Source organism: Rana temporaria, chromosome 4 (assembly GCF_905171775.1).
Source record: "Rana temporaria chromosome 4, aRanTem1.1, whole genome shotgun sequence".
Classification (NCBI taxonomy): domain Eukaryota; kingdom Metazoa; phylum Chordata; class Amphibia; order Anura; family Ranidae; genus Rana; species Rana temporaria.
In genome coordinates this window covers 160,173,537-160,196,026 of record NC_053492.1, presented here as the reverse complement: position 1 = coordinate 160,196,026, position 22,490 = coordinate 160,173,537, and the positions used below count along the sequence as shown (strand labels likewise).

General features: G+C 42.8%; 1 protein-coding gene across 1 annotated transcript in view; it reads right to left on the bottom strand.

Annotated features, from left to right (window-relative positions):
• LOC120936720 (otolin-1-like) overlaps window positions 1-22,490 on the bottom strand; it is a 39,413-nt gene that overhangs the window by 9,994 nt on the left and 6,929 nt on the right. Inside the window, exons 2-3 of the mRNA XM_040349293.1 lie at window positions 11,182-11,546; window positions 910-999 (exon numbers count right to left, since the gene is read on the bottom strand). Coding sequence (XP_040205227.1) covers window positions 910-999; window positions 11,182-11,539 — 448 coding nt within the window. The 5' untranslated portion in view covers window positions 11,540-11,546. The remainder of the gene's footprint in view (window positions 1-909; window positions 1,000-11,181; window positions 11,547-22,490) is intronic.

The window sequence follows — 22,490 nt, the reverse complement described above, 5'->3', positions numbered from 1 at the left end:
AGTAAGGGCTCATTTACATTTGTGGTTTATGGGCGCTAAAACCTATTGTTCATTGTGGCCCATGACTGGTTACAAAATTACGTAAGTGACCCTCACTCTTCGAAAGGTTGAGCACCCCTGACTTATATTAATGAATAAAAATGTTCCTCTGTATGATTGAGGTTCAGGATCCTTGGGGCTCCACAGGGACACAGGAGTATATTTGGTAACTAACAAAGGTGCCTGCAGTCCTTTATTGCTGTTGACCCCACAATTTTGCGCTAAAACCTATTGTTCATTGTGGCCCATGACTGGTTACAAAATTACGTAAGTGACCCTCACTCTTCGAAAGGTTGAGCACCCCTGACTTATTTTAATGAATAAAAATGTTCCTCTGTATGATTAAGGTTCAGGATCCTTGGGGCTCCACAGGGACACAGGAGTATATTTGGTAACTAACAAAGGTGCCTGCAGTCCTTTATTGCTGTTGACCCCACAATTTTGTTCCTAGTCTGCTTCACTTCAACTGAGCCTTTAGCCCTCATTCACACCTAGGCAACAAAACGCCTGAAGCGTGACTCCCGTGCCGCTGGAGGGGAGAATTTCCATTGATGTCTATGAGATGGTTCACATCTCATAGACGCCGTACGCCTGCCGCCTGAAAACAAGTCCCGGCGTTATGCGGCGTTACAATGTGAATGGAGCCTTAGCTATTGCACCATATTCCCTGATCTTAAAATTGTAACAAGCACAGTAGTGCAATTGAAGCTGCTGTACTGTAAGTTTATGTCCCTCAAATGAATGTCACAGAAACATATCTGCACATGGTGGCATTGCATTATGTTGTAAGACGCTTTTGTTAGTTATGTTTTATGTTTTGTTTCCCTCAAGCCTCACATATAAAATCAATATTCAATCATTTATACAGACCCTTATCTCCTTTATAGCCTTTTGGACCAAGGGGACCTATAGCTCCATGTGGCCCTGGTAGTCCTATGTCTCCCGTTTCTCCTTTAGGACCTGCAAAATGAAGTATGTTAACTATATCTGATAGGCTTTTTTCATCAAAGAAAGTGTAATTTATTTTCTTGACACCATCAATTCAATGAAGTACCATCCTGGATCAAAATTAACATAGCGCTTTACACTGATAGAAAATGTTCAGGCAGCTTGCAAGAATCGTTAATGTTATTTGATCCAGAGGACTGAAATCAATACATAGTCAAAATCACCTTTCATGAAATAAATGGTAGTCACCTTGAAGAACATAGCTTTCAGAATACTTTAGCCTCACTGTAATGTGACTTTTTCTTTGAGAAAGTAACAGGGATAAAGAGAAAAGATATAGATATAGTAAATGAGATCCCATCAATTCTAGACCAAAATGACATCCCATATCCCCTGTGAATAGCAAGCTTAGATGGGTATTCATGTTCACATACTCATTATAAACAGGGATAAGGCATGTTTAGGCAAGTTGCTAAACTATAGTGGAAAAGTGTTGACCATTAAAGAAAACTTGCTGAGAGAAGCATATAGACTGGCATTGCTAAAATTTGAACATACAGGGCCAGGTTCACAGATATCTGCGGCGGCGTAACGTATCGTCTTTACGTTACACCGCCGCAAGTTTTCAGCGCAAGTGCCTGATCCACCAAGCACTTGCTTGTAAACTTACTGCGGTGTAACGTAAAGCCGTCCGGCGCAAGCCCGCCTAATTCAAATGGGGCGTGTACCATTTAAATTAGGCGCGTTCCCGCACCGAACGTTCTGCGCATGCTCTGTGTGAAAATTTCCTGACGTGCTTTGCGTGAAATTACGGCGCCCCGATGTGTTTTTTGAACGGCGACGTGCGTAACGTAATTTCGTATTCCCGGACGTCTTACACGAAAAAAATTAAATTTGAAATTCGACGCGGGAACGACGGCCATACTTTAACATGGCTGTTCTAAATCTAAGCCATGAAAAAGCAGGCCTAAGTTTGCGACGGGAAAAACCGACTAGCGACGACGTAAGAGATTGCGACGAACGCGCGTATCTTCGTGGATCGCCACAGCTAATTTGCATACCCGACGCTGGAAAACGACGCAAACTCCACCCAGTGGCCGCCGGAAAATTACACCTATGATCCGAAGGCGTACGAAGCCGTACGCCTGTCGGATCTTAGCCAAAAGCCGTCGTATCTTTTTTGTGAATTACAAATAAACATATGACGCAGCAAATTTGAAAGTACGCCGGAGTATCAGCAGATACTCTGGCGTACTTTTTCTGTGAATCTGGCCCACAAATTGTCTGAATGTCTTGTTGATCTAATGACTTTTATGCTTTCTGAGGCCTCGTACACATGACGTTGTTTTCCTCGACGAGTTTCTTGTGAGGCTTGTCTAGAATCTTGTCAAGCTTTCTTTGCATACACACTGTCAAGACAAAATCTCGTCGTTCTCAAACGCGGTGACGTACAACACGTACGACGGCACTATAAAGGGGAAGTTTGATTCCACTGGCACCACCCTTGGGGCTGCTTTTACTAATCTCATGTTACTGCGTGTTAAGTAAAAGTTTGGTGAGAGACGATTCGCGCTTTTCAGTCTGTTACAGCGTGACGAATGTGCTATCGCCATTACGAACGCTACTTTTACCGAAGGTGCACTCCCGTCTCATACAGTGCCCAGAGGCGATTCAGTTCGCATGTGTTGCGCTATATACATTTTTCACTCACTCACTCATACTTTATTCTGAGCATGCGCACGTTTCTAAGCATACACACAAACGTGTTTCTCATCGTAAACCAGCCCGACGAGAAACACGACGAGGAAAATGAGACTCCTGACGAGAAAAAAGAGAACATGTTCTCTTTTTTTCTCGTCGAGATCCACAACAGTTTTCTTGACGAAAAACATACACACGACCGTTTTCCTCTGCAAAAAAGCTCTGCCAGCATTTTTCTTGATGGATTTTGTCGAGGATAACGGTCGTGTGTACGAGGCCTTAGTCATTTACCAAGGCGTTTTCACTGTCTGCATATGTTTTTGGGCTAACTAGCACTATGGGTTCGATTTACTAAAGGCAAATAGAGCAAGTGAATTTACCCCAAGACATTGCAGATGAGGTGAAGCTTCAACTGACTGCCATCATCTAATCATGTGACAGGTACATGAACTGAGTTCAAGCATTGGCAATTTTGATGCTGCACCCTGAAGAAATTCTAAAGGGTATATAAAACACCTGTAGTACCCTCTTCCATAGGCAGGTGCTAAAAGTGAGGATTTGTGTTATGGTAGCTCCCAGGCAGGTAAATTTAGGTTGTTTTGATCTGGGGGGCAGGGAGTGGTTAGTGTAGCAGTTGGTGTGAACACCTGTGCTTTGTTTCTTAGGCGCCTCCCCTGCTTCCAGGGAGAGTGTTCTGGAAGAGGGGCAGGAATGGGAAGTGTAGTGACAGGGAGCTCATTTGAGGAGCCCTGACCAATCCCCAATTGGAATTGGCAGGGGCCGGCCCCCTTTATAAGCTCAGGTCCAGCCCACTGGAGGGGAGTTGTTTGCTGGGAGACATGAAGAGTGTTATCCTGCAAGCAGTAGGCCCACCCCCATCTGGGGGGTGCACGCCTTGGCGGAGGAGCTCAGGAGCTGGGAGGGAGCCTCATCCTTGGAGGCGGTGTCCTGGAACAGAGGAGCCAGAAAAGCAGTCGGTATGCTTGTCCGGTTAAGTTCTTCACCATGGACTCAGGGCAGGAGAAGGTCATGAGTGAGTCACAGTGCATATCTGGAAGAGGCATGCCAGGGGAGCTGGGTGGGAGGCCAGAGGGGAGACTGGGGTTTTGTGTCAAATTAATGTGGCCTGCGGGCGCAGGATTTGCAAGTCGGGCTAACTGGGATCAGTAGTCCACCAACTAACTCAAGCTGCTAATCAACTAGGCCGTAAGAAGGGGTACTGCAGGCCCCTGGCCTATTAACAAGCCAGCATGTTCCCCATTCCATTTTTTACCTGGTGTAATGTGAAGATGATTGGGCGGAGAAAATAGTATTGCACACTGAAGTTTTGTGCAGGAGGAGAAGAGTCCTGGGATTAATAGTCTGCAGGAATCAGTGCAGAGGAGGAGTGATAGCCTGCAGGAGTTGATGCAGGGGAGGAGACTGTGAATGCTAGAGTCCTTCAGTTCTTCAAGGCTTAGTTCATCCAGTAATTCTTTAATCTATGATGGCAAAGTGATCTGTCCTATGGGTATGCCATAACTCCTTTCCCAAACCAAGTTATATCCCCCAAATAAACAAAAACAAAGCAAAATGACAGTTCATTGTCTCTGAGAGTGATATATGGAGGTCTGGCAGCAGGGTGATATGGTGGATGTTAGTAACTAGTAGCAACCATCCACTACACACCCTTTATGAATTTTACCAAATGTCTCTGTGCAGGAGCTACCTTTAATAAAGACCAATTACTGCCAACGACTGGTCTTGTATGTGCCCCAAATAATTTCTGCAGGCAAACTTTAGTTGGAAACTCTGCTGGGTCCCCCCCCCCCCCCATAACTCTGCTCTTTTCAAGAGCTATGTACAGCACAATGATAATTTCACTTCTAAATAAACAAGATAATACAAGGGTTTGCAAGGACATTTGGTGCATCCAATGTGGGTTTATATCATTTGTGGTTGTTAGGAAGTTCCCTTTGGTTCCAGTGGTGGCTGGTGCTCCATCATCGGTCGGGGGGCTCCAGCCCGCACCGCACCATACCCACCACCCCCCGTTGCTCCAGCTCGCTCACCCTGTGTTGACAGGTGGAGATGGAGGCTTCCCCCCTCTGTCATCTCCGTGTCCCAGCTCCATCATTTGGGCTTCCCATGCATCTCCTTGGCCATACGTCTCCTCCTTCCTCCTCATAGACCAATAGGATGGCTTCTTCTTTTGGCCAATCAGGAAATGGGTCTCACTACCCACTTTCTGATTAGCCGGGAAGAGAATCATTGTGATAATAGCAAATTTTTATTCTTAATGGTCCCACAACTGGGTGGGCTCAGAGCGCAGTGCTCTGTGCCCCAATACCACCCTTTTTTGAAGCCTCTGGCTCTAATCACGTGCTTTAAAAAAAACACCTTCCCTCTATTGGATACCATCCACCCTGTGCCCTGCATGTAGATTAGGAGGCCAGATGCTTGGATAGGGGTGGTGACGCCCGTGCAATACTAATGCACAGGCCACCACTGTTAGATTCCTTGTTCTCATTTTTTCTGACTCTCACTATGCCGTAAAGACTGGTGTTTCAGTTGAATTTAACATGTAGAAGTCAATAAAACCTTTAATCAGAAAAACTACAGTTTCAAAGTAAAGGTCATCTACTGTGCTATATTGTTAGTTGGCCTATAGTGATTGATGATTCTTTTATATACTGTATGTATTAAAACATTATTAAACCCAAAGGAAAACATTTATTATATTGCAGCATACCAATTCTTAGATGTGATGGCTGTATTAGTTTTCTTTTTTTTCTTTTTTAAAGGAGTTGTAAAGTAAAAAAAAAATTCACCCTAATGCAATCTATGCATTAAGGTGAAAAAACATCTGATGCTGCCGGCTTCAATGTGAGCTGGCTTCAATGTTTTAGTGGTTCTAAATCTGCTACTATATTTAACACTACCCCCCCCCCCCCCCAGACTGGCAATGCTGCTGTCTGCTGTGCCTCCTGTACTCATTCCTTCAGAGTTGCATCTCCCTTATACAAGAGGTGTGGTTCTGGCTAGATCACCTGGTGAAAACGGAAGGGAAAAAGCCAAAGAAAAAAAACTGATGCAGCCACCATATCTAATGATTGGAGAAGCTACATATTATTGGGTTTGGGTTTAAGGTGTTACTAAAAAAAACATGGAAATGCAATTATTTTAGTAAATATAAACTGCTAAATACCTTTTCTCATGAGCAGTATATAGCAAGCGTGTGACTTCTATCAGTTCCTGGTAAAGTTTGTAGGAGGAGTTTTCATACTGCACTGAGCTGACCTATCAGGATCCAGGACCCTTGACCCTCTGTCTGGACAGCGCTGATTGGCCCCATGCTGATCGCATGCACTCTCTCAAGAAAAAAAACCTCTGGTAACACACACCAAACTGAGCATGTGCAGCCTGACTCCAAAGGCTCGTATCCGGACCTGTTCTGGAGTCAGTGGAAGAAGAGGAAAATCTATGCATACAGGATCACACAGCGTTTTTACACAATGCAGATGATTAACCCCTTAAGTTCCACTGTGAGTATAACAAGCATGCTTTACTGCATATATAGACTGATTGGACTGTTGGGTTTAGAAACACTTTAATACGGCTCTAAACTATTTTTGTAAACATATCAAATAAAAAAAAATGCACCTATATAACAACAGTTCAAACAGTTCTAAATGTTAAAAAGTTGATTTTAAAATAATTCAAATTGTAAACCATTGAAAGTTTAATTTATGTATGTGTAGCTAGCGCCTGGTTACTTCCGGTGCTTTGTTAAATTTAGAGGGGGATCAGAGAGTTAGCTCTGATCCAGTTAATCTGTTCAAATTGGGTCTCTGTCTCAGCTTGGCTGTGCTGTGGGCTTATTCTGTTGTTCCTCTGGTGCTGTTCCCACCCCAGGACGATAGGTGGCAGCAGTGGAGTCGAGGTTTTGGTGCTTTTCCCCAGCAGCTTATCAGGAGGGTTTCTCCTCGCTGTGCATGCTGGAGGAGGGTCCTTATGGGACAGTCGCCATTGGTCTGGGGTCGTCTTCTTTGAGTGTGGCACCCACTTTTGGGGTGACTGCAACACGGCGCCCCGGCGAGATGGCCTTCCAGGCCGGGGTGATGCGTGCAACGTGGTGTTCCTGGTTCCGGGACCATGTTGGTCCGGAACATTTAAAGCTGTGGCGGGGCCCCAGTAATCGACTGGGTCCCAAATCCTGAGAAGATCCCAATCGAGTTCCCAGTGAGAGGAAGCTGTTCGTGGGGAGTCCATCTGAGGAGAGCCAAGAGAGGCTGGCAATCCAATAGGGTCTCGACAATCCACCGGGGATCAAGGGAACCGATTACTGAAAGGTTGGACAAAGGTCACCTGTCAATTGGTAACCTGCAAACTATCTGAAGGAGATCCAGGCCAAAGTCTACCAAGGAGGATTACCTCCGCTACCTCAATCCTAAGGAGGGCCTGTGGCAGAGACCTTTTCCTCTAAGTTCCGAGTGATACTCTGGCTGCCAGGTCAGTGAGAGATGCCTGTCCAGGTATGCTATACCCACTCTGGCTGAAGTGGTGAAGAAGACTTATGCCCTGTACACACGATCGGTCCATCCGATGAAAACGGTCTGATGGATTTTTTCATCAGTTATCTGATGAAGCTGACTGATGATCAGTCGTGCCTACACACCATCAGTTAAAAAACCGACCGTGTCAGAACGCGGTGACGTAAAACACAACGACGTGCTGAAAAAAATGAAGTTCAATGCTTCCAAGCATGCGTCGACTTGATTCTGAGCATGCGTGGATTTTTAACCAATGGACGTGCCCACAGACAATCGTTTTTTTCTATAGGTTTTTTATCCATCAGATAATTTTTAAAAAAGTTCCAATTTTTTTAACCGATGGATAAATAACCGATGGGGCCCACACACGATCGGTTTAGTCTGATGAAAACGGTCCATCAGACCGTTTTCATCAGACAAACCGATCGTGTGTACGCGGCATAAGTGTTGTTGGAAGCAGGACTGTTTTTTCTCCTTCTACTTAAACTCTTCTATCACCACAAAGTTTTATTGTTTTTACCCGGCTGGGTAAAAAAGAGCACAGAAAAAGACACCTGTCGTGGACATTCTGTTAATGCTACATTCACCATACACCCTTAGACCCCTTTCACATTGAGGAGTTTTTTAGGCGGTACAGCGCTAAAAATAGCGCTGCTATACCGACTGAAAAACACACTGAGGCGATGCGCTGGCGGGAGAGAAAAAATCTCCTGCCAGCAGCATCTTTGGAGCGGTGAGAGGAGCGGCATGTATACCGCTCCTTCACCACTCCTTCCCATTTAAAGCAATGGGAAACCGAGGCAATACCGCCCGCAATGCGCCTCTGCAGAGGCGCATTGCGGGCGGTATTAACCCTTTATCGGCCACTAGCGGGGGTTAATACCGCACTGCTAGCGGCCGAATCCCGCAGCAAATCCGACGGTATAGCGCCGCTATTTTTAGCGGCGCTATACCGCCACCGCGCCTCCCGCCCCAGTGTGAAAGGGGCCTTAGACAGCGGAGGAGCCATGAGGTAACATGCCACCCAAAACAAACCAGCAGCTCCTTCGGGGGTAGTGCTACACATATAATAGATTACTTCATATCAGACTAACAAGTTCTTGCTGATTTTCTAAACTCTAATTACCAGTATTTTCTCCAACGCCATACAGCTGCTGTTAGCAGACCAATAAAAGTATAAAAAAAGAGCATCAGCAGTTGTTCGCTGGTCAAAAGATGTAAGCTGAACCAATAACCTTGTATATAATGTAAGAAGACCTTTTAAACCTGGTATATTATATCACAAATAAAACTTTGCAGCCAAAGATGTAATGAGCTATAAAACTGTTGACAAAACAAATTAGTGGCTGGTAATTTTCTATGAACTAAAAGAAAAGACTAATTTCTTTTATTAGACCATCATATGGTTTACTGTGTACAAGATTTCAAATCTTGCGAGCCCTGAGAACAGTGTGTTTCAAAAGCTTGTTCTCTGTAAGTGATTTGTAGTGCCAATAAGTCCTTTCACCCCCCCCACACACAAGTTTCAATACGGCTGCAATAACAAAGAACAAAGTACAAGCTGAAGCATCGGTCAATGAGCAATACAATAAATCATCATAGATCACTTTGGATTAAAGAAATAATTTTATGGTAAAAGCATTAGAATTGCAATAACTTATTGGGCTGTAACAAAAGCTTTTTTTGTCCATTATAGAACACCTTCATTTGAAGGTTACTTTGCCATTGAGTTAGAAAAACTTGACTTTACTTTAATGCTAAAATCTAAAATACGGGTAACTTTTTTTCATCTGTCCAATGTTATCTGACATTTTCCTGATTTATTTTTTTAGTTACTTCAGCATATCAAAGTAAGTTTCAGTTTCCTCAAACCATCTGCAACACCTTTGCCTCTGACAGGAACACATGTTCCAAATTCAGATAGTGCCCGCTTTTAACGTGTGGTGCAATGCCTGCTCCAAATTCTAATACAGACAGCTTGTATCTTATGTAAATGGAGCTACCTAAGACCTACTCTCTGGTGCAAACAGTTTTTGAAAAAGTGTCTCACTCGCATTCTAAAATTGGTGCAGCCTGCACCAGATTCTAGTACATGTTCTAGACAAGCACATGAATTTTTATGCTGTGGGTTACAAAAACATGTGAAGGGATACAGAGATGTGCTAGGGAATACAGATGATGCTGGGAGGTGCAGAGGTATGCTGGGGGATGCAGAGGTGTACCAGTGAGTACAAAGGCTTGCTGGGTGTATGGAGGCATACTGGGGGATACACAGGATTTTAGGAGGTACAGAGATGTGTGAGGGTTGCAGAGGTGTGCTGGGGGTATGGAAATGTGGTGGGGGGTACGGAGGTGTGCCATGGGCTAGCTGTGCAGTATAGAGATGTGGTGGGGGGTATCAAGGGGTTTTGAGGGGCATTGAGGCATTCCAGGGGTGTAGAGATATACAAAAGTGTATGGAATTAGGTGCCTCTTGTAGAGCCATGCCCATTTTAAATGCTCCACCCCTAATTAAGATACTTCTCTGCCTACAGTAGCTGGCTAAACACATAGCAGAAAAAAGGAAAGGGGCCTGGTGCAGACCACGTGAAAGAGTCCTGATGCAGGACCATAGTAAACAGGGCCATCTTAATAGCATCATGGACCCCTGGGCAAAGTAATGCTCTGGGGCCCCTACAATGATGACAGTGAAGGTAAACAGACATTAAGTAGGTAGGAGGCAGACTGCCCCCCCCCCCTTTGCATCTATCACTCTCAATGCCATCATGAGGCCCCCCAATTTCAGGGCAGTGTGGGCTCAAGGACCAGCTGCATTGGGGAAAGTGCTCGGGTGCCCAGGTGTGCCCTCTTATTAAGACAGCCCTGATAGTAAAGGCCCCTGGGATGCGTGGGAAGGGCCCTGGGACCAGTGGGAAATGACCCAGGACCAGTTTAAGGGCTCTGGGACTGATAGAAAGGGCCCCAGGCTGGGGTCAGGGGGGCCTTCATGGTTTCTTGCACAAGGACCCTGAAGGTTCTATTTGCACTAAGTATAATTTTTCACAGCTAACTCATTCCTCTTCTACCTGTATGAGTCACTTTTGACAAGTTTTCTTGACATCAAGAGGTACAAAGATGTGAGCCCCAGCACACAGCCTGTGATTAACAGCCCTAGCTTTGTTACTGTGTGCTGTGTGAAGAGCTCTGTTGTGTCCCTTTCCTTAAATCAGCTCTCACTGAGCTCTCTGTCCCCTGCTTTCTGAAAGCTCTGACAAGCTGTACACATTCTGCACTTTGATAGGCTGTAGAGAAGACAGGGCTGTAGATATAGAGGTAAAACTTATGCAGGAGGATTTGTTTAATCTCTGTGTATCGCCTGAGGCGAGCCACTTCACTGGGTATATGTGAGGGTTTATAACCTCTTTAATTTAGAGAGAGATAGGAATATAGAGAGATATAAAGAGAAGGATATGGAGAGACATATATATATAGAGAGATATAGAGAGATATAGAGAGAGAGAGAGAGAGGGATAGGGATAGGGAGAAAGAGAGAGAGAGACAGATATACTGCATATATAGAGAGAGAGGTTGATTATAGCATTGATGTTATCTTAGAAACAATTTACACAAGAAAAAAATAACTTTAAAGACATGACATCTTACAAATTTGCTTACTTTTCCCTGGGATTGATTTACTAAAGGCAATAAGACTGTTATGTTAGGGAAGTTACACTTTGCAAAGGAACATGCCCGGAGCTTAGTGAATGATTTGAAGCTCTGCTGATTTAGATCATTCAACCATCTGCAAGCAAAATTGCATTTTTTTTTATCTTGCTTGCACACCATTGGCTATTCTTTACAAATCACAACATTTACTAAGCTAATGGATGAATTCCCTTGCAAAGTGCAACTTTCTTTACAAAGTAAACAGCTTATATGCCAGAAACACTATAATGAAAAACAATTTTTAAGGTGAGGTTACCTGGAAGTCCCATTGGTCCAGAATCCCCCTTTGGTCCAGCGAGAGTTGAACAGCAATCACAACAGTTAAAGAAAAAATCAGCTGTTTCAAGAGTAAAATTATCAAAAGGGTAAAGAGTGGTGGCAGTCCTGAAATCAGGGTTTAAAGTGGCCAGTTCAGTGGTGGTGTCACTAGTTTCAAGCATGTCGGTGAAAAAAGTCTCCTCTGTTGGTGGTGCAATCGACGTCTCGAAAACATTTACGATCTCCATGTTATACACTTTTTTAGGGGACTTTGTTGGTGGTGTCGTCTTCGCTTCCAAGTAAACTGTAGCAACCATAGTTATAAAAGTCGCTGTAGGCCAAGATAAAGTTCCCATTTTTTATCTGTCAAAAAGAGAAAAGGATGCATTATTCATGTCAAGCTTCTATATTTCAGTCAGCTTCGTTTTCAACAATCTGGTATTATGGAAACTAGATTTAAAACGTGCATACACTATGCAAGGTCTTTGTGCCAATCCCATCTGTGATCTCCTGCCTGACACTTCCAGCTAGGCTGCTTATTGTACTTTTGGATTTATGGTGTTGAGAAGCTATGCCGATGTAGACAAATGTGCCCATTTAGAATTACAGTAATGCTGAAAATGTACCCAATCCTGCCATTAAACCGCTGACTGAAGGACTGCTTCTAAATCTACGCTCAAGAAATAAAACTGCATAGCAGGAAAGAAAGAGCTCCATAGTTTATGAACACATTCACAAAGCAATAATATTTTAAAAGTTTGTGCTGAGTTAGTATACTGTTTACATACCATAATACTGGGATATTGCTTTGAATTGAATTACACCACAGATGAATAACGAAAAATTGTGTATATATGTATTTATATTCCATCCACTACAGATACAGTGTTGTACTGCAACGTATTGCTATCATCACGACTTTAAACCGTGGTTTTGTTTGTGTTGTTCCACAACATTTATCCCCTTTTTTAAACATTTGAGATCGTAAGCAGGATAGTACAATAAGTAATAAAATGAATAAAATAATAAATAATCCAGTCCAGAAGAGGCAACATTTACAATCCTGTTGAAAAGGATCATTTTGCATTCAAATTGATTCAGAAACAAAGCTTACCTGTTCAATGTGCTATATATATATATATATATATATATATATATATATATATATATATATATATATATATATATATATATATATATATATATATATATATATACACTATATTTGAATACTATTCCAATGTGCAATATGTCAATATGAATTATGTAATCGTGATGGATTATGAACTATGAAATACTGTGCCTTTTATGTATTAATTGTGCAATATTCATTAAATACAACATTATCAAACCCACACAGCTCATTTCTGCTTCCCACTTTGCATGCTTCATCTAAAGTCCCAACCTCTTTTCTTTTGCGCCAACAGGGATAGAGGCAATTTGACGTAGCTGTCCTAGGCTTCACACAAAGTCCTGACCTCTTCCCATTCTATGTGCTTCATTTTAGGCTTCCATATATAATGTGCAGATAACTATATATGTTTAGTGGCTGGCATCTAAATAGCTCTGAATCACAGTATACAAAGATATGGGCTAATGTGTTTCACGCTTATGGTGCTAACTCCTCTGTTTGCCCACTGCCAACTTGTCTAAACATTAAGAGGCTTTAGAGGAAAATTAGACAAGAAAGAACCACATATCAGGGGGCTGTAATCTCACAGAGAAGCAGTGTGACCAGTGGCGGCTTGTGCTCTATTTTTTGGAGGGCAGCAAACAAGCCACCTGACTACCCCCCTATTCAGTCGGTCTATCGATCAAATCCCCCAGCTCGGCAAACCCCCCCATCGCTTGCCTGTCCGCCACCAGCATTGCACTTACCCCATCCAGGTTGCAGGCAGCTTTGGCGGCTTCCCCCTGCGTCTTCTCCTGGGCGGTATCCTGCTTCTGTTCCCGGCGGGCCAATACCATCGCTTCTCCTCTAGGCCAATCTGGTCCTAAAACCGCTTCCTAATTGGCCCGGAGGAGAAGCAGGAAGACAATAGTGAATATTAATTCGCTATTGTGACAAAACTGGGTGGGCTCAGGGCGCAGTGCTCTGCTCCCCGAGCCCACCCCTTTTTAAGCCAATTAGAGCCACAGGCTCTGATCATGTGCTTCAAAAAAGAAAATACCCCATTGAGATCCATGCATCCAACACCCTGCATGTCGATTAGGGGCTAGGCACATGGATGTGACATACCTCCTGAAAGTAACTAAGTGGACTTCCTGACTGCCAGTGTTTTCAGAACATTGCAGTGTTACTAAACCCATGACCCTGCACTTACTATATCTGGTCTCCCACAGTACATATAACATGGAAATGCAATTATTTTTGTAAATACTGTATAAACTGCTAAATACCCTTTCTCTTCAGTAGTATATAGCAGTCTTGTGACTTCTAGCAGTGTACGGCAAAGCACTGGTTAAAGCTTGTAGGAGGAGTTTCATTCTCCTCTGACTGTCCTCCGAGACTGAAAGACTCCTTACCTTCTGTCTGGACAGTGCTGATTGGCCCTGTGCTGATTGCATTCACCCTCCCAAGAAAAAGAAAAAAAAACTCTCTAGCAACACACACCAAACTGAGCATATGCAGAGTGACTCCAAAGGCTCTGTCTTATCATGAGATGGATTGGGACTGTGAACGAGGGGGAGGATCAGAGAAGACGGGATAAAACAGCCTTTTTATACAATGCAGAGGATTAACCCTTTAGGTTCCACAGTGAGTATAACAAACATGCTTTACTGCATATACACACTGATTTTACTGTTGTGAGTTCAGTAACACTTTAATGAAGAACTGAACTCTGGAAGCTGTGCCCAAAAATATGCCCCAGCTGTGCTGTCATATACGCTACAACACAAGCTGATCAGCAGGCTGAGCAAATGACAGAAGAGCCCTGTGTTGGTAAACAACACAGGGCTCTCTACAGACAGGCACATCCCCCAGTAAAAGCAGAACATACTACACTCAGTAAACCATGTTAGGCACACAGTTAACCTTTTGATTGCCCCTAAATGTTAACCCCTTTCCAGCCAGTGTAATTGGTACAGTGACAGTGTATATTATTAGAACTGATCACTGTATTAGTGTCACTGGTGATGTCAATATCAGTTAGTCAGTTCCCACCCAGCGTCAGTTAGTGTTAGATTGCTTTATTACAGTCCCATAATAAGTCGCTGATCACTTTCATTACTAGTATAAAAAATAAAAATAAATCCATTATATACAGTGCCTTGAAAAAATATTCATACATATTCAGACATTCCACATTTTGTCATGTTACAACCAAAAACGTAAATGTATTTTATTTTTATTTTTTTTGTGATAGATCAACACAAAGTGGCACATAATTGTGAAGTGGAAGGAAAATGATAAATGGTTTTCATTTTTTTTACAAATAAATATGTGAGAAGTGTGGCATGCATTAGTATTCAGCCCCCTTTACTCTGATATCCCTAACTAAAATCTAGTGAAACGAATTGCCTAACCAAGAAACCTAATTAGTAAATAGATTCCACCTGTGTGTAATTTAAACTCAGTATAAATACAGATGTTATGTGAAGCCCTCAGAGGTGTGTTAGAGAACCTTAGTGAACAAACAGCATCATGAAGGACAAGGAACAATCCAGACAGGTCAGGAATAAAGTTGTTGAGAAGTTTAAAGCAGGGTCAGGTTATAAAAAAAATATCCCAAGCTTTGAACATCTCATAGAGCACTGGTCAATCCATCATCCGAAAATGGAAAGATTATGGCACAACTGCAAACCTGCCAAGACATGGCCGTCCATCTAAACTGACAGGCCGGGCAAGGAGAGCATTAATCAGAAAAGCAACCAAGAGGCCCATGGTAAGTCTGGAGGAGATGCAGAGAACCAGAGCTCAGGTGGGAGAATATGTCCACAGGACAACTATTAGTCGTGCACTCCACAAATCTGGCCTTTACGGAAGAGTGGCAAGAAGAAAGCCATTGTTGAAAGAAAGCCATAAGAGGTCCCGTTTTCATTTTGCAAGAAGCCATGTGGGGGACACAGCAAACATGTGGAAGAAGTGCTTTGGTCAGATGAGTCCAAAATTTTAGTTTTTGGCCTAAAAGCAAAGCGCTATGTGTGGCGGAAAAGTAACACTGCAGATAATCCTGAACACACCATCCCCACCATGAAACATGGTGGTGGCAGCATCATGTTGTGGGGATGCTTTTCTTCAGCAGGGACAGGGATGTTGGTCAGAGTTGATGGGAAGATGGATAGAATCAAATACAAGGCAATCTTAGAAGAAAACATGTTATAGTCTGCAAAAGACTTGAGACTGGGGTGGAGGTTTTACCTTCCAGCAAGACAACAACCCTAAACATACAGCCAGAGCTACAATGTAATGGTTTAGATCAAAGCATATTCATGTGTTAGAATGGCCCAGTCAAAGTTCAGAACTAAATCCAATTGAGAGTCTGTTGCAAGACTTGAACATGGCTTTTCACAGATGCTCTCCATCCAATCTGACAGAGCTTGAGCTATTTTGCAAAGAAGAAAGGGCAAATATTTCACTCTCTAGATGTGCAAAGCTGTGTAGAGACATCCGCAAAAAGACTTGCAGCTGTAATTGCAGTCAAAGGTGGTTCTACAAAGTATTGACTCATGGGGGCTGAATAAAAATGCACGGCAGACTTTTCACATATTTATTTGTAAAAAAAAATACACTGCAGGGACCAGTCTAGCAGCATAGAGAAGCGAAGAACCTAAACAAACAATGAACCCATTCAGTGTGGGTGCAGCCCCAACCACTACGGATAATTTCAAGTTTCCTTGAGTTGGACTTTAAATAAGCCTGTCCTCTGCCAGTATGCTGTAAAAGTTGACTGCTGTTCTCTGGGCACCCCCACTTCCCGCTAAGTTACAGCTATGTGTACAGAGTGGGAAAGGATTAGAAGTTTCAGTTGTTTGGCTGTACCCCACTGATAGTTGTCACTGGAATAACAGGTGGAGAAAATGGTGCCAGTTGGGGTGTACTTGATCCAATGACAGCTGTAACATTTTAAAAGGAAGAATTTCAATAAACAAATAAAATTTGTAAAATTGTTTATGAGTTAAATGTTATGGCAGTTGGGGGGAGCTAACACAGGGCTGAGGACTCTCCCTGCTTTAATTTGACTAATCGTAGAAAACCAATCAAGAAATCCCAATCAAATGGACAACAGTAGACAGTCTCAATGATAACAATAACAATTACAATAACAAGCAGTTCCATGATATGTAATCTGTGTTAAGACCCCTTTTAGTTTAATGTTCTTAGCATTTACATTACCAAGTGCTTTGCTTGGCCCTTTTTTTATTGCGTTTGAAGCTAGAATTCTTTGTAATCATGTTATGCCATTATTTGAGCTTGATCTATAATATATTAAAATCCACCCAATGAAATTATTCTGCAAGACGTGAGACAAATGATCAGTTTTTGTAATATGCACACTGAGCATTCCCGAGGATCATGTGCCATGTATTTATAGTTTTCACCGTCCATCCACCGCTTCTCTTTTTATTTTCATAATAATTCAATCTCCAACTATTCCTCTGTGCTCATGTGAAATTAGTACTTGTATCATCTGCCTTACTCACAGGTTTTTATGCAAAATGTCTAACGCAATGGAATTTGTATTTGGTGTGCTTGGGTCATGCATCATACATGATTCATTTTGTTTTATTTAGAATGTTTAATATATAGCAAATAACATAAGATGCATAACGCAAATATGGCAAATAGGAAACAGATGGAAAGATGCTCAGTGTGTGGATATGCAGAGGCGAATGCGATGACCCTTCCGAGAGCAGTTTTGAGAAGCAGTATTCATTCCAAAGGGAGAAGAAATAATCATTCTATTTCTCATATCAAAATTGAAATACATTAGTTTCATATCAGAAGCATGGCTGAGACGCCACATGTTTCAGTATCAGTGCATTATGTTCCAGTAATTCCTGCCTTCAGCAAATGCCTCTTCTCATTTTATGGAGCAGTGTCAATCATTTTCTTTCTTTAATAGATTGCTTTCACTTTGATTTTTTTGGAGTGGCTGGTATTGAGAAAGTCATCAGAATACACTGATGTACAGTTTTATTCCTCTCTTTATTAAAAAAGTAATGAACAATTAATAGCTTTTAGAGGTGATTAAGCCTAAAACTATAATGGAGAAGTCATTGTACAGTGGGGATCGAAAGTTTGGGCACCCCAGGTAAAAATTTGTATTAATGTGCATAACGAAGCCAAGGAAAGATGGAAAAATCTCCAAAAGGCCTCAAATTACAAATTTGACATTCTTATAATATGTCAAAAACAGTTAGATTTTATTTCCATCATTTACACTTTCAAAATTACAGAAAACAAAAAAATGGCGTCTGCAAAAGTTTGGGCACCCTGCAGAGTTAATGTATCACAGCTTGTAAACGCTTTTTGTAGCCAGCCAAGAGTCTTTCAATTCTTGTTTGAGGTATATTTGCCCATTCTTCCTTACAAAAGTCTTCCAGTTCTTTGAGATATCTGGGCTGTCTGTCGCGCACTGCTTTTTTAAGGCCAATCCATAGATTTTCAATTATGTTGAGGTCAGGAGATTGTGAAGGCCATGGCAAAACCTTCAGTTTAGAGAGAAAGAAAGAAAGAAAAAAGGGGGGCTTCCAATGGTGCAGGTCAAAAAATATAGGGTTTTTTTTTTGATAAAAACCAACATACAAATAAAAGTGATCACTGTAGAATAAAAGCAATATGGGGAACGGTTTACCTGGCCCGACACTTTTCGTCCTACTAGGACTTCTACTGGGGCATCTCCTCTCCGAGTGCTTGCGTAGCCCTTAGAATGTCTACGGAGCACCGCTGGTTCCTGAGGACAAATCTGCACAGGAAGAGGCCATAGAGGAAGAAGAAGAGGAGAGGGTGGAGGAGACAGGTGTGACAGAATCACCACTACCAACACTTTGGAAGTGTGGTGGCGGAAAAATACTGCACCTTTTCCTTCATCCTTGCAGCTCACTGAGTCACCTGCCTGCCTGTCTGAAAGTGTCTTTGAACATGTACACCAGGAATGGCCTACAGTCAGGCAACGCTGTATCCTGGCATAGGCCAACAAGGCCCAGGCCTAGGGCAGCACAGAAAGAGTCCCCGCCAGCTTGCACTACACTGCAAATTATTCTAGCGCCCCCATAAAGCATCTGCTCTGCTTCCGCCCAGCATTCCGCAACTGTGTGTGGGGGGGTTGGGCGTTTCTAATTTTGACTGTCCTATCATCCTGGACCACAAACCTTCCTCACTGTGCTATGTTTCTGGTGCACCATTGGCATGGTTATATATTTTTAGTCCTCTCAATAAAATTATCCGAAATTTGTGCTAGTAGAACTATAATCAAAACTTTTTTTTTCATTTTGGATAGAGTAAGGGAGGGTTATAGCCCCTGTCAATTTATTTTTTACCATCCCTGTCCAATTGCGGAAATTTCCCTTCACTTCCTGCCCCATAGCCAAACAGGAAGTGAGAGAAAAACTATGCAAATTAAGGGAATCCATTGCCCACCCCCAGGGCCCTCAGAACTAGTGAACTAAACGGGGTGTGGCCTTGACAGGAAGGGGTGGGTCATATTTAAATTAGGAGGTGCAGAAGTTTAGTCAGGCCTAGGGCAGCACAAAACCTAAATACACTACTGCAGTCAGGTATAGGCTTGGCTAGACTAGAATGCAGTGGATATATATATATATATATATATATATATATATATATATATATATATATATATATATATATATTAAATGCACTGCAGCTCACTGAGTCACCTGCCTGCCTGAAGTATACTAGAAACAGTACACCAGGAACGGCCTGCAGTGAGATCTAGCTAAACTGGATACAGTGTGTATATATATATATATATATATATATATATATATATATATATATATATATATATATATTACACAAAGCCTGGATATATATATACTTAATACACCGCAGCTAACTGAATCGCCTGCCTGCTTAAACTAAATGAAATTACACTCTCTCTCTCTCGACGCCAGCGACACACTACACAGGGCCGATATGCAGGCGGCCTTATATAGTGTGGGGCGTGGACTTAACCCCCTGAGCCATATTTGGTCAAATTATGGCTCTCTTTGCTGACGGCGCTGTGATTGGCCAAAGCATTTGGGTCATAGTGCATGCTTGGCCAATCATCAGACAGAAATGCTTTGCGATGTCGCAGTGCATTATGGGGCATTCCGCACTGCTCAAATTTGGAACGAACGCCCCATAATGTTCGCTATTCGGCAAACGGGCGAACATGCGATGTTCGAGTTGAACTCATGTTCGACTCAAACATAAAGCTCATCCCTACTGATCACTGAGCCATGGAGGTATTCCATAGTAGAGAAACCATCACCCAGAACTTCTGTTCAAGCCAAATTTATCCAGATTGCCGTCACTGCACTCCACTGCTTTAAGGAGGCCCCCCACCTAATGGACAACTCGCTATCACTTGTGTACTGCCTCAGAGGGATCTGGTGAGATATTTGCACAACATCCATAACCAACAGTTAATTGTTGTATGCCATTATCCTTCATTGATATTTTTCCCCATTAGAAGTTTAATCCACTTGCTTTTATTTAAAACTGAGAGCAGCAGCTAATAACATCAGAGGTAGCCATCAAGGTGGTTTTTACTGTCCACTTTCCTTTGAACAGGCTTACTGTCACTTAGCTGCCTTAAAGGTGCATATCCACATACTAAGTTTAATTCCTCACTTAACTGTTCCCGAACTTCAACCCTAGACACATTGCACTACTTTTGCGCAAACACGGTAAAGGGCCCCAACTGTGCCGGCAAAGGCAAATGTCAAAGAATTGTTCAAATCCTGTTGCATACCTGGGGACAGAACTGGGTTGCTGGCCCCCCTTGTCTGAAAGCCCATAGATGAACTAGCCTATCATGCCTATTGTTACTCCACCGTCACTTGGGGCAACATTTCTCAGTCAGAGAGCTACTATTTATGCTCTTGGTACTGCATTACATGCTGAATCTATCCTTAAAGGTACCTGGGTTATTTGCATTGTATTTGTATTGCACTTTTTCTTGTACATCGACACTGAACTACTGATCTACTGTGTTACATTTATACTTTGATCTGCTAATACAATCTGCTTTTTTCATAACAGTCTGTGTGTGCCATTTCCTGGGAGTTGACAGCCAAGGTATCCTGGTGGTGTCAGCAGGCCTCCCTCCTTCTTTCTCTCACTGCACAGAGCTGTCCAATTGGCGATTGCCACCATACAGCAAAACAAGAGTTGGAATAATCCAGAATATCCATCCAAAGATGACCTAAGTGGTCCCAGGCACTCATATATCCTTATTAGGTATGGCAGCGCAACAATATTGCATCCTGGACTTTGGACTGCTAAGTCTTATTTGATGATCATAGGAAATCTCCAGCTTTGACATTTACTTTTCTTCCAGTGATAACCTAAACCTTTCAATTTCCCTTTACTTTCTGTCCAGGTTACATCACAGAGAGTATGGAAGGATACTGTATCCCTAATTGGACAGAGACATCAATATAAACATAACAAACTGTCTAACTTGTCTATCCTCTTCCAAACCAAAACAATTTTCTGGAGTTCTGCTTCAGTTCGGATAAGCACAAAACAAGCAACCAGAAGGAATCAAAATTGTCACTCTGGAACAGAATAATACAAGGGTGTGGAAAATAGAAACAAACGTGATCACTCATCCGCATAAAGGAGTTTTTAATTTCAGTAAAAAGAGAATGCTTCACAGCATGGACATAAGCCAAGTGATTTTATTCAACCGGAACATTACTATGCAGCTAGAAATTAAAGGGCACCTCACACAAGGGTGTTCTGTGAGCTTCCGTTTAATGAGCACCTTAGGAACATCTCCACCCAGTGCCACCTACTGATAACATTTTCTCAGAGAAGATCAATAAAGAATGTTCTGGCTTAGGTTTATTAAGCAAAAGTGCAGAAATGTGGCTTTGGGTGGCTTTGTCTCTGCTGAACAAATTAAACTGATATGTATGACATCCTGAAAAGTGGTCCCATTTGTATCTGTTCCTGTACACAACATAGGAAGCTGGGGCAGTCCCAAGTGACATTTACTGACCAATTTTGGCTCTGAGAAGGTCTACAGTGCTGAATCTTTTATCTGAGCACCAAGAAGCTGTTTTGGGGCAAAGTGGTGACAGCTAGGGATGAGCCGAACACCCCCCCCCCCCCCCCCCCCGTTCGGTTCGCACCAGAACCTGCGAACAGACCAGAAGTTTGTGTGAACTTTAGAAGTCTATGGGACTCGAACGTTTGAAATCTAAAGTGCTAATTGTAAAGGCTAATATGCAAAATATTGTCCTAAACAGTGTTTGGGGACCCGGGTCCTGCCCCAGGGGACATGTATCAATGCAATTTATTTATTTTTTAAACGGACGTTTTTTCGGGAACAGTGATTTTAATAATGCTTAAAGTGAAACAATAAAAGTGAAATATTTCGTACCTGGGGGGGTGTATAGTATGCCTGTGAAGTAGCGCTTGTTTTACCGTGCTTAAAACTGTCCCTGCACAAAGTGTCACCTGCAAGTCACTGGGAAAGCCTGGGTTTTCCCTTGCGTCAGAGGGGGATGGGGTTACGTGACGTGTGGCCCCGCCCTCATTTACATAAGGGCTGTAACTGGCTGACAGGTGATGCGCTGCGGACATCTCATCGCTGGATCCTGGACCTGGATGAAGAGGAGATCTTCTCATGGTTGGACCCTGGAGAGGAGATCACCCATCGCAGGATACCGACAGCATTGGAGCAGAGACAGAGAGTGGCTTACCACCGCTGGAATCTTTTTTTATTGTTATTTTTTTATTTTTAATAAAGGACTTTCCCAACAGTGTCTGTGTTTTTTTTTTTACAAATTGTTACACTTTCTTTGTGAAATGGTAGGGGGACAATGTACCCCATTACCAATTCACATAGGGGGGCTTGGATCTGGGGGTCCCCTTTGTTAAAGGGGTCTTCCAGATTTCAATAAGCCCTCCACCTGCAGACCCCCACAACCACCGGGCAAGGGTTGTGGGGATGAGGCCCTTGTCCCCATCAACATGGGGACATGGTGCTTTGAGGGGTCACAGACCCCCAAAAAATCCTCTCCATGTTGAGGGCATGTGGCCTGGTACGGTTCAGGGGGGGCGCTCTCTCGTCCCCCCCTCTTTTCCTGCTGCCTGCCAGGTTGCGTGCTCGGATAAAGGATCTG